Source organism: Lates calcarifer, linkage group LG15 (assembly GCF_001640805.2).
Source record: "Lates calcarifer isolate ASB-BC8 linkage group LG15, TLL_Latcal_v3, whole genome shotgun sequence".
In the NCBI taxonomy this organism is placed as follows: domain Eukaryota; kingdom Metazoa; phylum Chordata; class Actinopteri; family Centropomidae; genus Lates; species Lates calcarifer.
Genome location: NC_066847.1, coordinates 15,892,231 through 15,907,001, shown reverse-complemented (window position 1 = coordinate 15,907,001; position 14,771 = coordinate 15,892,231). Strand labels below are relative to the sequence as shown.

The 14,771-nt window shown below is 40.9% G+C and overlaps 1 protein-coding gene across 3 annotated transcripts; it reads right to left on the bottom strand.

Annotated features, from left to right (window-relative positions):
• Positions 1–4,365: 4,365 nt before the first annotated feature.
• On the bottom strand, positions 4,366–14,709 carry abhd5a (abhydrolase domain containing 5a). 3 transcript variants are annotated; one of them, XR_007814705.1, is made up of 9 exons: positions 14,604–14,699; positions 14,056–14,136; positions 12,781–12,914; positions 12,296–12,671; positions 9,658–9,812; positions 9,272–9,383; positions 8,901–9,087; positions 6,011–7,051; positions 4,366–5,967 (listed from the first exon to the last, which is right to left on the bottom strand). XR_007814705.1 is itself a non-coding variant. In XM_018665675.2 (8 exons), the coding sequence occupies exons 1-8, from the start codon at positions 14,633–14,635 to the stop codon at positions 6,962–6,964; spliced, it is 1,167 nt and encodes a 388-aa protein (XP_018521191.1). In that variant the 5' UTR covers positions 14,636–14,709; the 3' UTR covers positions 4,366–6,961. The 3 variants fall into 3 exon arrangements, 2 of the variants coding, with proteins under 2 accessions (XP_018521191.1, XP_018521192.1); XM_018665675.2 differs by having other exon boundaries at positions 4,366–7,051; positions 14,604–14,709; XM_018665676.2 differs by having other exon boundaries at positions 4,366–7,051; positions 12,829–12,914.
• Between the last annotated feature and the right edge of the window lie 62 nt (positions 14,710–14,771).

The following is a 14,771-nucleotide window of genomic DNA, read 5'->3' as shown; positions in this document are numbered from 1 at the left end:
AAGCCATCATCAAGTCCCACAGAGGATGTTGCAGATACATCCTAGTTCCAATGCTTTTCATATGAGCCCACCTTTATGGACCTGAATGTCACTGAAATAATCATCTGATGAACTGATATTTAATTGGACAATAAAAACAGAAGAATAAAGAGATTATTTTATACATGTATTCATAAATAAATAAATTAAATCAGTAAACATTCCATTAATTCATATTTTGGATTTTTTTAAATAATTCATCCATTAATAAATAATCTAAATTAAAAAGGAATGTGTAAAAACATTGATTTGTGTTTGTTAAGCTGCAGTGCTTTACTTGTGTTATGTTATATTATGTTATGTATATTGGGTAAGATGATGCAGAAACTTGCACCCTGATTGTCACCATCAACAACATGGACTACTGAGGCTGCTTCTGAGTGCACATGGATGGATCTGGCAGCTGGTTAACTGACATACAGTACAGTCTATGATCTGTGCAGTGACATGTTTCAGTTGTTTTGGCTCTGTAGTTTAGTTTGATTTAAAACAAAATAATGACTGAGATTAAAGCACTGACTGGACTTTGATCTGTTTGTGTTCTCATCTAGTTTTTGTTCAGTAAAAGCAAAGCTAAAAACTAGAACTGTCAAAATATAGTACTTCTGTCTGAAACACCAGTTTCTCCTGTAGAACCTAGCATACATGTTTGTGATAGGCTCAATATGTTTCCATCTGGAGAGAAAATAAAACTTTATTCCCTGGAAGAGACACTCAGAGGCATTCCTTGTGTAGACCTCCTGCTTTATTGATTATCTAGAACATGAATGATCATTGATCAGGTTGAAGACAGCAATAGCAACGTTGAATAATTCAGGCAATAAGCAGCGCAATGTGCTTTGTAGAGAAAGGCTGATGTATCAACATTTATGAATCTCCAAGAGGAAATCAAGTAAGCAAGTCACAGTCTAAATGGTAATGCAGTGTGTGTGTGTGTGTGTGTGTGTGTGTTTACATGTGTGTGTTTTGTGTGCCTGGTAAGTCACAGAAGGTCTGGCCTGCCTGAGGGCGGTACTCACGGCTCGGTGTGAAAGATATGGGGGTGGCACTGCTGCACAGCCTGAGAGGATAGTCTGTCTGAGGTCTGATGGAGGGAGGAGAGAGAAAGAGAGATATATCCACACATGCATACAGGCAGCTAGGGAGTGCCTGATAGAGGAGGGTAGGGGGGGTGAGGAAAGGAGAGAGGAAGGGAGGGAGATAAGCGCCTTAGAGGGTGGGAAAGATAACGACAGATATGGAAAGCTGCATGGAGGCCGAAAGTGAGCGAGTGAAACAGACACAGGAAGAGAAAGAGAGAGATATAGTGGAGGCGAGAGGCTGAATTTAATAAATTAGATCAGGCGCCTTGCCGGTTTCCTAGCAACCCAGACAAGACGAGCCTGGTCTGGCCTGGTCTGTGCTCCAGAGTAAAGGTCTTTCTCCTCCGCCTCTTCTTCCACCTCCCTCTGCTTTTTCTTCTTCCTCCTCCTCCTCCTCCACTCAGTCATATCAGCACTAGACACAATCACTGTCCCAGTCATTGTTAGAGACGTATATATTTAGAAGCAGATTCATGCTTCATGAGTCGTGCCATAGATTTAAAGGAAGCAGGTTTATCATATCACATCACTGCATACTCACCACACTATTCAAAAACAACATTACTCTTTTGTCTTTGTGAGTACTTATTTAATATTTTTGCACATCCCAAATTCTAGCTGTACTTTCTGTTACCCCCTTGAAAATACTATGCTATCTTAAAGAATTCCAAGAACTGCCACCTTAACATGGTTGAACGGTTTGTGTGTCTGGAGCAACAGCCCTAGGTAGGATCTCCCAAGGCAAATTGGTCCCAGGGAAGGGACCAGACAGGTGGACTGATGCAGTGTCAGTAGTAATACAGGCATTGTACATTTTGGTGAAGAGGGAGCTGAGCTGGCAGACAAAGCTCTTGGGTTTCTAGTCGATCTACGCTCCAACCCTCACCTGTGGTCATGAGCTTTGGTTCGTCACAGAAAGAATGAAATCACAAACAAAAGTGGCTGAAATCAGTTCGCTCTGTTGGGTGTCTGGGCTCACCCTTACAGATAGGGTAAGGAGCTCCGAAATCCAGGGGGAGCTTGGACTACAGCTGCCGCCCCTGTCAAAGGAGCCAGTTCAAGTTGTTTGAGCATCTGATCAGGATGCATCCTAGGCACCTTTTTCAGGCATGTCCAACTGGTAGGAGAGCCCAGAACAGACATTATATATCTCATCTGGTTTGGGAATTTCCACCAGGAGAAGCTGGAAAACGTTGCTGGGAGGAGGGACGTCTGCTGAAGCTGCTGCCAAAGCAATCCAACACCAGATCAGTGGCAGAAAATGGATGGATAGATGGATGGATGGACATTTCCATGGGGTGACAACCTTTTTGGTTGCAAATGTGTCTTTGCCAGATCAATCAATATTTTTTAAATGGTTTGTTACTACACCCATAAATAAATCAATAAGCTGACAGCTGTGTGGTGTCAGGAATGGTTAAACTAGCAAACCTGTCCAAGGTGGTGAACATAAGTCATCAACTCATGCACATGTGCATGCACCTCAAAACATAGGTGTAAAAAGGCAATAATACATCAGTATATAGTGCAGCTGGCTACTTAAAAGGCAAACACTCAAATCCTGCAGACAATTCTTGAAACATGCTTATTACACTGCGTTAAAAACCGTTTCAAGAAAACATAACATATGACAGTCATATGGAAACACAGCTCAATAAAAAACTAAAATAATTTGATAGATATTTTCTGCAGTTCAAAAATGTTTCATTTTAATCAGGCTGAGTTTTGCATTGTGTGCTGAGAAAGAAAAAGATCAGGCTGCTTGCATGTTGCTATCAGTGCTGTCTTCTCCTGTGTGGGCTCATTTGAGCATTGGACCTGCACTGTTGCAGTGAGTCACAGCACACAGCAAAGCTGAGCAGACTGTGGCTCAGATCTGCATTTTACAAGAGCTGTTTGATAGCAATCTGCTGGGGAAGCTACAAGGCATGACACAGCGAAATGGACAATTTCTAAATGACTGAAACTGCAGCACATTGCTCTGTTCTCGCCAGTGGCACCAGTGTAAGAATATATTCTCCATGCCTGTATCCTTATCAGCTCAGAGAATTGCTGGCCCCCATTTGGACCTGATTTTCTGACGATGATGCACCTTCCGTCTGATTTGACCATGACTGAATGAGTGAAAACTCCAGCTCCAGTAATCAATCCTATGATTCATCAGTGGGATATTCTCAGTCAGTGGAGTGACTCACAGGTCTGTAGGGGCCCCACCCTGCCATGTTCTGTTTAACAGTCTCATGTCAGACGAAGTTAATTGCTTGATTTCCAACTAATGGTGCTGATAAACCACTGAGGGAGGCTCTGGTTTCACAGTCTCAGTGGGTGGGGATGCATTTCCACATACAAGGAGTCAACTGAGCCAACAGATAAATTCTCAATATGAGGCAGATACCTTGATGTAATAATCTTATACAATTGCATAGTCCTGATGAAGTTCCTTAATGAAATGGATGAGCTTTCTTCTGCTTCCAAGGCTAATCAACAGCCAGACAGAAAGGAAACTTCATTATACCCACCTCAATCATTCTTCAAATAGCTGAGTGGGACAAAACTGCCTCCACCAGCTCTGTATGACTCGGAAATACTTTCACATGAGCTTGCATATTTCCCCTGTATCAATCAAGGAGGGAGAATAAGAGCAGATAGGATGTCTTTTCCGATCGATATATGTGTTAATGTTGAGTCCGGATCTAAGGATGGAAACAGAGGAGGGGAAAGACAATGTACATCCGCCTGATATTCTCAGTCTAATACTCTCTGTCAGAGCAGTGTTCACTGTCCCTCGCTGTCCTCAGACACCCTGTGGTAAGTGCCAGTTTGGACACATACCTCATGTCACATGTTGGTTTCAGCTGGCTCTCTTTTAAAATGAAATAGGTGGAGATGAGCATGGATACTGGTGCAAAAGAGGGGAGACTGTGGACACTGCCATGAGGTCCATGGCTCCTCATCAACACTTGAGTGCTCTCTAGTGGGCATAATGGAAAACTACCGAGGCCCTTTGCTGAACACCAATGCCAGGGAATAATTTCTCACTGGCAGAGAGGACTGACAGCTCTGAAATGATAAGGGGAACTGGAGGAAAAATATTGATTCATCTGTCACTTTTTCTCCATTAAAATGAAAAGCAAAAGAGGGGAGAAAGGAGAATGAAAGTGTTGCATCGCAGATTAAACATATGATGCAGACACAACTTAGAGTTACATTATTCATGTGTGACAGAAGACAGAGGCAAGTGGACCATGATTATAATATGGCAAACATTTTATTTGGGTTTTACACTTAAAGTAGGTAGGAATGAGAGGGCTGCCACAGGAGGGAACATTTTTGGAAGCTACATAATTTGTGCCACATGTAAATCATCAGTAAAAAGCAACTGCCTCAAGAAACTCCAGTAAAAATACAAAAGTCATATTTCCCTGTGACAAACTAGTTCCAACATTAATGCTGCAGTGCAGACACATTGTCCAAGTACATCTGTGACAGACTTCACACTCCAGTTGACATTCTTCTGAAAATTTTGCCTCTCAAGACTCTGAGTCACTGCCTTTTACACACAAAGACTACATCAGAACATTTCAATCAAATCACTTATGTAAAAACCTGATAGGCATGAAAATTTTCTTTCAAAACTAGCACCTGCAGAGGTAGAGAGGCACGAGAGTGGAGATTCTCCACTGATTTCTTTAATATGTCAATTATTTCAATTTACACTGAAATAGTTATAAACTTCAAGTGACACTTTGAATTGCACTTAAATTAGGGGCCTTGTGAGAAACAGATAGTCAAACTCAAAGCAGAGAGAGACATATCTTGACTTTGATCTGGTACTGCAGTCTTTATGCTTCATAAACTCAACATCCCCAGTTTTTGCTTTCTGAGATTAATTTGTAGTAGACAAGCCCCCACATCATCAGGGCATAAGATTTGACAAGACAGAAGATTTGTTTGAAGAAACAAATTCATCTGACATTGAGCAAGATGCAGGGTACATCCTGGACAGGTTGCCATTTCTGTTAATACAAAAGTATTTACCACAAAGGGTTAAAGCAGCTTGACAGGTGAGCACTGAGTGGTAGTCTAGACAAAGCTGTAACCTGAAGTAGTATTTCACAGATATCTGCTGTTTTTTGTATTTATATTTCAGATTACCTAGCAAAAAAACACTATCATTAAACTGGTTATTGGGTTTTCTAAGCTAATGGTGAATTTCTGTGTTCACTGCAGGACTGGTGATACCGCCTTAATTACACTCCCTTACAGGTGCACACACGTATAACTGAGGACTTTGCACATGTGAGAGTACGCGAGGGTCAACGTGGCATAACATTTGTCATTGGAAGGTGTAGGCGAGGCTCTGTGCTGATGTCCACACACCCTCCAATTTGGTGAGCTTGGATTTGGCTGCATAAGGTCAACACATCAGCTGTGCATAAATCCCCCATAGAACAACTACACATCCGTGGTTGTCTGCAGTTGTCAGTGTGTGCATCTGTATCTTTGCATGGTGTTCAATTACACAATCTCTGTAGGAGAATACTGACTATGAACAAAAAAAATATAGATTGTTTTTGTGGCTGTTCCAATAGCAGGATGGGGAGGGCCAAAGGTTGAAGCTGTGAACAGAGGCTCCAGCTAAAAAGGCAATGTTAGTGAACATCATGTGTCTGAACTTAGCATGTCCAGTGAGGTATGATGTCTGATGTATATGTGCCTACACCACCAGTGTTCTCTCTAAAATGCTCCCAAGTGATTAAGTTTAGGCTCAGTGTAAAAGGCAAATATTATTACATGAACAGAGGCAAATATCATGCATGTGGCTATTGTTCCAGTAATACTGCTGCTGTGCAGCAGAAAATCTACGCTGACAAACAGGCAAGCAAAACAAGAGCCTTATGTCTTACATATTTCAAGTCACTGTTTCTGCCCTAGGCTAGAGCTTATCTGGGTTTATTCACAAGCAGTAACAATGACTGTAGAGCTACAGAATAGTCCATCACTGGCAGCAGATTAATTTAATGCAGCTTCTTGGTAATGATGAAGTGAAGGGTACACTTCCTGTCTGTATCAGAAACATACATTCTGTTTCAGTCTGATGTAATGCTGATGTAATTATGATATTATATATTATTCTATATAATATTATAAACTGAAACTCAGAAAATGTTAAATGTGTATTTAGCAAATATATATAAACAATATGAACATGATATCAGTTTACCTGAAAGATTTTCATGTTATTAGAAAAGGAACTTTTTTAGAAGTTATTATAAGACATGTTTGGATCAGACAGCTCCAGGGGCTATTAAAGGCCACGTGTGAATAAGAAGTTGTGTGTTGAGCAGAATATTTGAATTTCAAAATGCCTCCTTTCTTTGCTTCTCTGCTGCATTTGGTAGAAGCAATTCTGAGAAAATATTACATGACTAATGCTCAAGCTAATTAACCAAGAAGCTGCAGCAACACCAACTGTCTGTGTGTGTGTGTGTGTGATGCAGGCCCATTTCATCATTGTGGGAATGCTGTCAAACAGCATTAAAAAGGGGACCCAATCAATGATGTCATCTCAAAGCCTGTATTCAACCAGTTTCTGAGGCTGTGACTGGTTCACTGGTCAGTTGATATAACATGTGAACGTCAGTGTGTCATGAGTGTATGAGTCAAACTCAGATCACTGCTGCTTTTAGAATATGTTTTTTTTTTTATGTACAAACACTCCCTATCCTGCTTTGAGAAAGTGAAATTCTGTGGTTCAACACCAGCTGCTGCTATCAGTGATGCGTGTTACTGGTGCCCCGCTTTTTCTCCAGAGTTAAATAACCCAGCTCATCTCTGATTCAGTCCACTTTATCACACACTTGCAAAATACTGTGGTTGAAGTCCTCTGGCTGGTCAGCATACACATAGTGTCCTGCTCCACGGATCGTCTACAGGGAGGAACAAGAAGAGAAGCAGGTGATTAACAACACAAAGAGAGGCCATAAAAACTACAGTTTGAACTTGAGAGCACGGTGTGTGTGGTTTATTATTTTCATAAAACGATGATGGAAAGAAATATTTAATTTTTAAACATAAAAAGGTAAAAAGTGTTATGTTGTCAAAAAACAGTGCAGAACTTCCCCAGTAGAAGCTTAACAATGTGGCTGCTAATTAACATGACGAGTGGTGTGTTCATATTCACCTGAAAAAAATATGGCCACATTCCAGTTAGTTTCAACAGCCTTTATGATCACAAGATTAGCTTTTATTAGGGCACTAATAGGAATGTGCGTGATAGCACAAGATATGAAACTAGAATTACAGCCTCACAGTTGTGTGGCTCTGCCAAACAGACACGTAGCAGGACACATGGTCACAATCTCCCCTTCTGTTCCTGAGATATGCCTCTGAATAGAGTGATGCAGGAATGAATTCTGAAAACCCAGAAATAAGTTAGCATTTTAGCACTTCTGGTATGTGGCTAACACAAGCTCAAGACCTTTTCACGTTTTATTCTATGACATAAAATACATCAGAAAATACCCCACTTGTGATTCTTCAGGCTTTTACATGTCTCAAAAAAGACAATTGCTAGCAAGTGGCTAAATGACGTCATAACACCGCATACGAAAACTGATCTACTCACCAGTCCACCTTTACAGCTTCACTGTGTTCATACTCACGCTCTTTCTATCAGTAACTTTCTAAGAAGAGAGGCTTTTGTAGAGGAGGTAAGCAGCTAAATCAAATTACATTTTGATTGGTGACATGTAGTTCGTTTATAGCCTATCTTTGGCTTTTTAATTCTGGCAATTGTATTTTTGGCTTCAAGATACATCAGAGTGGTGTACATTTGTGAGGACTGTCCTGCTCAACAAAGCGTTTAAGTATCAAACTTTTGTTGACCATGGGGCTTATTTTCTGCAAAAATCCCATTGGGTTTTTTGTGGTGGGAACCAGGGTGATGCTAACTTCCTGAACTACTCTATATTACAGAACATTATGATGTCCCAGTGACCTTTGACCTTTTGCATATGAAATGCCATCACTTCCTTGAGTCCGAATGAACATCTGTACCAAATCTGAGAAACTGGAAATACCTTGTTTGCTGGAAAGGTCAGTTATTTACCAAATTCTTAATTATGTGTAGGTGGAGACAGGGGAAGGGGGTGATACAAAATATAAGGAATAAGAGTAGGGATAATTATTAATTTATTTCACTTTAAGTTACTTTGTAATTGTTTCCCTCTTTTTTAACCTTTTGTACTTTCTGTAGTAATTTTGTAATGTGAGCACAGAGGTTCATTTTTGATGTTGCGAACAAGAGTGTGAGAAAATAACCTTAACCCAAGCAACCTACAAGTGCAGCACATTTGTGGAAACTTCTGCAGCAAATTTCCTAATGATGTTTGATTTCCATTGTAGGAAAAACAAGTCACGAGTTTGCTTGGCTGCTGAACGAGTCAAAAGTTAGTTCAACAAGAAGATTCCATGATTCCTTTTTTTTTTTTTTTTAAATCTCCAATTGTTTACTTGTTCTACATTTTAATTCAGAAACACTGAGACATTGAATTGTGTAAATTTAAACAGAAGCTGGAAAAACGGAGGTGTTCTACAACATCTGATAGCGTAGTGATAGTGTTTGACATTTGGCAGAGGGGGATAAAGTTCAGAAATCTGAAAAATTCAACATGGACTCATACAGGAGAAATGGGACAGGAAAACCTCATGATAGGGTTCAGAATACAGTACATGAATTCACTTTCTTTTCTCCTGTCTAGTACACCTTGAACTTACTGTGATTTCCACATGAGAGTGTGGTCTCATCTCTTTGATGGTGCTGCCTGAGTTGCTGTCTATGCTAGAGCGGGAGCCATAGATGATGGTGATGGGGATCTCAGGCTGCAACTGGTCCATCCTCTGCAGCATTGGTCTTTTAGCCCATCCATAAGGAATGGTCATATTCTTAAAAGCTGTTTCCCCACTGTGAAAACACAGAAGAACAATTATCACGCCCAAATGGTGATGACAAGACATAATACTGGATAGTCAAACTCAAACGACTGCAACAGAAGTAATGAATAAATTGCTTTCATAGCAGTTGTTAACATAAGCAGCAATAATAAGGCTTGACTAGGAAACAGAGAGAGACACAGAAAGAGACGGACCTGGGAGTTTGCACATTCAGGTGGTAGATGTACTCTGACACTGTGTTGTCACTGAACATGGAGGAGAACTTCCTCTTGAAGTCAGGTCTCAGAGTTTGGACCAGAGTGGGCCCTGCAGGGGCCACAGAGCACATGCTGACATATCAAAACCAAGCATGTAGCCATTCAGAGATGAAGCTGCTTCATTATGTTGCATGACTGTGAACAACGGGGAGGGTTAGGGTGGACAAAGGAACCAGGGTTTGACTTAATTCCAGCAGCTCTATTATGTTTGACATTATTCTATTTACTCTACTCAGACACCCAATTTCCCTCAGGGATCATTAGGATTCCATCCTCTCTAAAAACAGGTAGTGTCTTTTACCAAGTTATTGCTCCAGTCTTACCCAGTGGTCCAACCAGTCGCAGGCCAGCCAGGGGGTTGAAGGGACTGAACATGGCCCCGAGGGCTTTGATCCAAACCGGGATGGGACGATCAGCCTCTGCTGTGTCCGGGCGCTGGGGAAAACCCCAGGGCTCCACCAGAACTATGTGCTTTGCTCTGCAGGCCACAGACAAAAGGAAAAAATATTATTCACCTGCTCTCATTACATACTGAAATATATTTTTAAATGATTTAAAGGAATAGTTCAACATTTTGGGATATATGCTTAGTCTGTCTAGCTTGGCATAAAATCTGGAAACAACTGGAGACTAACCTGGCCTACCAGAGGTAGCAAAATCTGAACCTCTAAGCTTACTACAAGTTATATCTAGATAGACCCCAGTCTTAAAGTCGAGTCCAAAGTAGAGCTCTGTGGGAACGCAGCTCATCAGTTTGTTTATAGGTGACAAAATGAAGCCCATAAGGAAAAGAGCAGCCTATCTACAGTAACACATGGTGGAGGATCTATCATGCTTTGGGGCTGCTTTGCTGCTTCTGGTGCAGCAGGCACTGAATGTACCAAAGGAATCATGAAATCAGGAGATTACCAAGGCATTCTAGAGTGCAATGTGTTGCCCAGTGTCAGAAAACCAGGTTTTGGGCCTTTCAGCAAGACAATGACCCAAAGCAAGCACGCATCCAGCAACACATAACTGGCCAGCAATGAGTCCTGACCTAAATCCCATTGAAAATCTTTGGAGAGAGCTGAAATCTGCCATTGCATAAGGACCCCTGCAAACCTAGAAGAGCTTGAAGGCATAGCAATAGAAGAGAAGCAGAAACTATCAGCAGACAGGTGTAAGAAGCTTCTAGGTGGCTATAAGAAACGTTTTGATGCATATTGTTGTCAAAGGTTCTGAAACTAAATATTAGTGAAGGGTGCCAATAAGTGTGTCCAGGGTATAGTTTTTGTAGAGTCCCCAACACTGTGTCACCTGCACCACATTGTCCAACATAATACACAGTACAAACTGCTTTTAGGACCTCAGTTTGTAATCTATTATGTCCTCCTGTAAGTAAACAGTGAGCTTTCTGTTTAGGCCTTAACATGAACAATAAATACAATTTAACTTAATAGGGACATGTGTCTTTGATAAAGAGCATCTCATGTTAGAATTTAGAGGCCATTGGGGACACTGAGATAACAATAAGAGAATTTCTAGCGTTACTGATGAAGGACGGTGATAAGGGATTGAGGACATTTTATCAGACATCCCCTGGGCAGAGCTGAGCCTCTGCAGGAGGCTCGGAGCTGAAGATGCAGCGAGAAGAGATGATTCAGGAGAGATAGAGTCTAGTGGGAGGAGAGAGGCTTGGAAGCAGTAAAGCCTCTGGCAGGTAGTGAGGATCCTGGTCTCTCTCCTTGGACGACACTGCTGTTATCACCGGCTGCCAGCACCTACAAGCACACTGCTACAACTATATCCTGTACAGATGCTGGCATGTTTTACTACAATCATGTTCACACTAAAAAGGGCAGAACCATTATTCAAAACATGGTTTAAAGCAGAGTCATTTTTCTCCTTCAGAGCAGGTTCTGTTTCTTTTCTTTTTTCTTTCTTTCTTTCTTTTTTTTTTAAAATCACCAGATGTAGTTAAAGGATCATTCTGGTTTTTCACAGCTTGGGTCTTCTGTTAAAACCTATTATTCTGTTAAAATCTATTACTTCCTCTTTAACTCTCTTTTGGTTTCTTTTAAATCTTCACTGAATAAACACAAAAAGTAAACATATATTTAACACACTGCAGACAGTATCATCAAAATATATACATATGAAGGTTGTATAGCCGATAGAGATATATTTTTATTGCTTTTCTTTTGTAATGCTGTGTTACCATTACTCATGCACTCAGCAGATAACCCGCTAATATAACCTCTCAGGTAATTGCAGCATGTAACTGCTGCACTGTCCCAGAATTTAATATCAGTCTCAATCATCTTTACATACAGTGGCTTCAGAAAGTACTTCAACCCCTGTCTTTAATTTTTAAATATAAAACATTTTAAAGTAACTGACTATCATTCAGTTAGTGGCAGATCATACCTGCTCACTGAAATTACACAGTATTCCAAAAACAATGTGAAACTTCTTGTTATTGTTTTTTCAGGCAAAAACAGCAAATATCCTCAGACCCTGCCTGTGTCTGCTTTAGAATTTTTTTTTCTAACTGAATATCTTTGGGCTCTGACCAACAGTTGCCATCTAACAGCTGTCATGCAACTGAAATTGAGAAAAATATAAATATATAAATAAATAGAAAATAGAATAAATATAAATAACTATAAATAGTGCATAATAAACTTGACTACAACGTGTATCTAATAGAACAGGCTGGTAAAAGCTGACTCCAGCTGATGTCTAGATGCTGATCTTAAAATATTACATAAACCTGCCATCCTCCTCTCAAGTCAGACAGAAAGTCCAATTTGCTGAATGTTTCAGACTGAGCTACATCTACTTTGCCCCTGGTATAACTTTCATCACATCAAATGCTGCTCATATCAACAAGATCAGCACCAGAGCATAAAAGATCCCTATTAAATTAAAAACAACACAACCGTACAGTACGATAGGAGAGATCCTATAATCTGCACCCACCTGCCTGGGTATTTAATGGAGTATGACACAGCCAGGTATCCTCCCAGGTTGTGTCCCAGCAGTATCATGGACTCCAGACCCACTTTAGACCTCCACTGCTCTATGGACTCCACAAACTGGTCCTCTGCCTCCTGGGCATCTGAAGAGAACAGGGGTCTGCTGCTCCGACCGAAGCCGAGCAGGTCCAGAGCGAAGACGGGCCGATGCTGGGAGAGAGCATCCAGGTTCTGAGCCCAAAGGCCCACGCCACCTCCAAACCCATGGAGCAGAACCAAAGGAGTTTTGTCTTTCACGTTGTCACTGCTAAAGATCAGGGTCCACAGCTGGTTGCCACTGGATATGGGGACAAACTGTTTGGAGAAAGCACTGTTTACACCTGTCAAGCAAAGAGAGGAATGAGAAAGTAAAGCTGAAAATGAAAATTATTCTTTAAACTGAAAGAGAAAAATCAACACTGGCTATGGTTTTATTAATAAAACTCCCACACTCAGAACAACACTCAGATGACAGAGGCAGACAGAAGTGATCCCTACATCTCAGCATCATGTCCTCTGCAGTCTGTAGCTGGCTCTGAGAAGTGGGACACCACGATGGCAGCCAGCTGGGGATCCAGCACCACCTACACAGACAAAAGGTCTATGAACACCATCCTTATGAACCACAGAGGGGACATGGCGTCAGTGCAGTATGGGACTATAGTGAGAATCACAGAAATAAAACAGCATACTGAAGGCTACAAATTAAAAACAACAGTCTCACATCTGATGTCCTCTATAGCAGCTGCTTACTGTTGGTTACTCTGTACAAAAGAGAGGGAACTTCCTGATGTCAGGCTCTGTTGATGCAATGTGGTTTAGTGAACAGAGCATTAGAGAGCACTGAGCATGTGGAGATTTCAAAATAAAGTTTCTGCAGGGGAAATGAATGAAGAAATAACAGACGTCCTAATAGGAAGGCGACGGGGCCTTTGCACATAACTCCCCCGCTGTCCAGTTAACATGTGTTTACTCCACATGGAAATCATCAGTCCATGCATATCCTCTTTTACTCCATCTTCATGTCCGTCAACTCAGCTGCTGAAAACATGTAACATCTGAGCAAATGCCTATATTCAAGCCAAATTATCCTTAATTAATTATCCTTTCATTACTTTATTATTGTAACAGTTTGTTGTCTTAATGACTGTTATAATGATTAAGTGTCTTTTCAAAGATAACTGTTTGTAACTGTTCATGCATGCAAAGACGTCCACAACATCACAACCAGTGCAGCTGTCAGTGGACAGGTTTCGAATATTTTGTTGACAGTTTAATGCAGTAGACCTTTACAGCATCACAAACCTCCAGGAAAAAAAACAAAGAAGAAAACATTATAACCTTCATGAAGGTTATAAAGTGCTGTTGTATCAGACTTCCACTTGATACTGGCTACTTTGAGTCTAACATATAAAACATATTCTGGTTTGTTTAACACTTTTTTTGTTTATTACATAATTCCATAGGTTTTCTTTCATAGTTTTGATGCCTTCAGCATTAATGAAGAAAAACAATGAGACAACAAATGAGAAGGTATGTCCAAACTTTTGCCTCATCCTGCAGTAAAGTTCAAACTTCCAAGTGAAGTAGCAGAGCAAATCTCATTTCCAAGTGGACAGGTACTTTAAACTCAAACAATGCAGGATCTTAAACAGTACTGTGATTTAAGGGGCTACACCAGGGCTACGTGAGGTCTACTTCAACATATGCATAGACCAGACTTACTTTATCGTGGTGTCCACATAGCCCCACACACTGCTGGCCAGAGTGTCAACACCAACAACAGACAGCATTCTCTGAACAACCCTGAAACCAGAACAAAATGAAACAAAAAGTGGATGAGGGCAAACAGCACTGGCTGACTACTGAGTACTTACAGTGGTCTGTTCTGGTAAACATGCTGTCAGGCAAATATATTTGACATAAACACATTCAGTTATCAGATACATGATATTCAGACTGTGTCACCTCCTCTAAATAATAATCAATGGCGGATAGAATAAACTGTGTCATGTGTAACTGCATGTTTTCTACCGTCAGTGTCATGTTAAAGCTTCTGGGCACAGTTTTCAAGTGTGTATTTACCTGAACTTCAGGGCAGTGCCTCACTATTGACAACTTGTTTAACTTTGTTAGTTACGACAACAGCATGCGGGTATTTTCCTGAGATACTTAGAATAACACAGTATGACTTTATCACCAAATTGAGCTTCCTGAATATCACTTGCACTGGTAACATACTCTCCGTGAGGCGGGTTAAAGAAAGTACTCACCCTCTGTTCGCCGTCACCGCTTGCTCGGCCATACTGCAACTAGTCCTCTTTAACGCGTCTCGCGGTCACGTGCCCTGAGAGACTCTGACGTTTACTCTGTAAGATTGAAGACATTTGATTTGTTCTCTGGGATAACTGAGCCGACCGGCGACTTTACTGCCGTGCTCC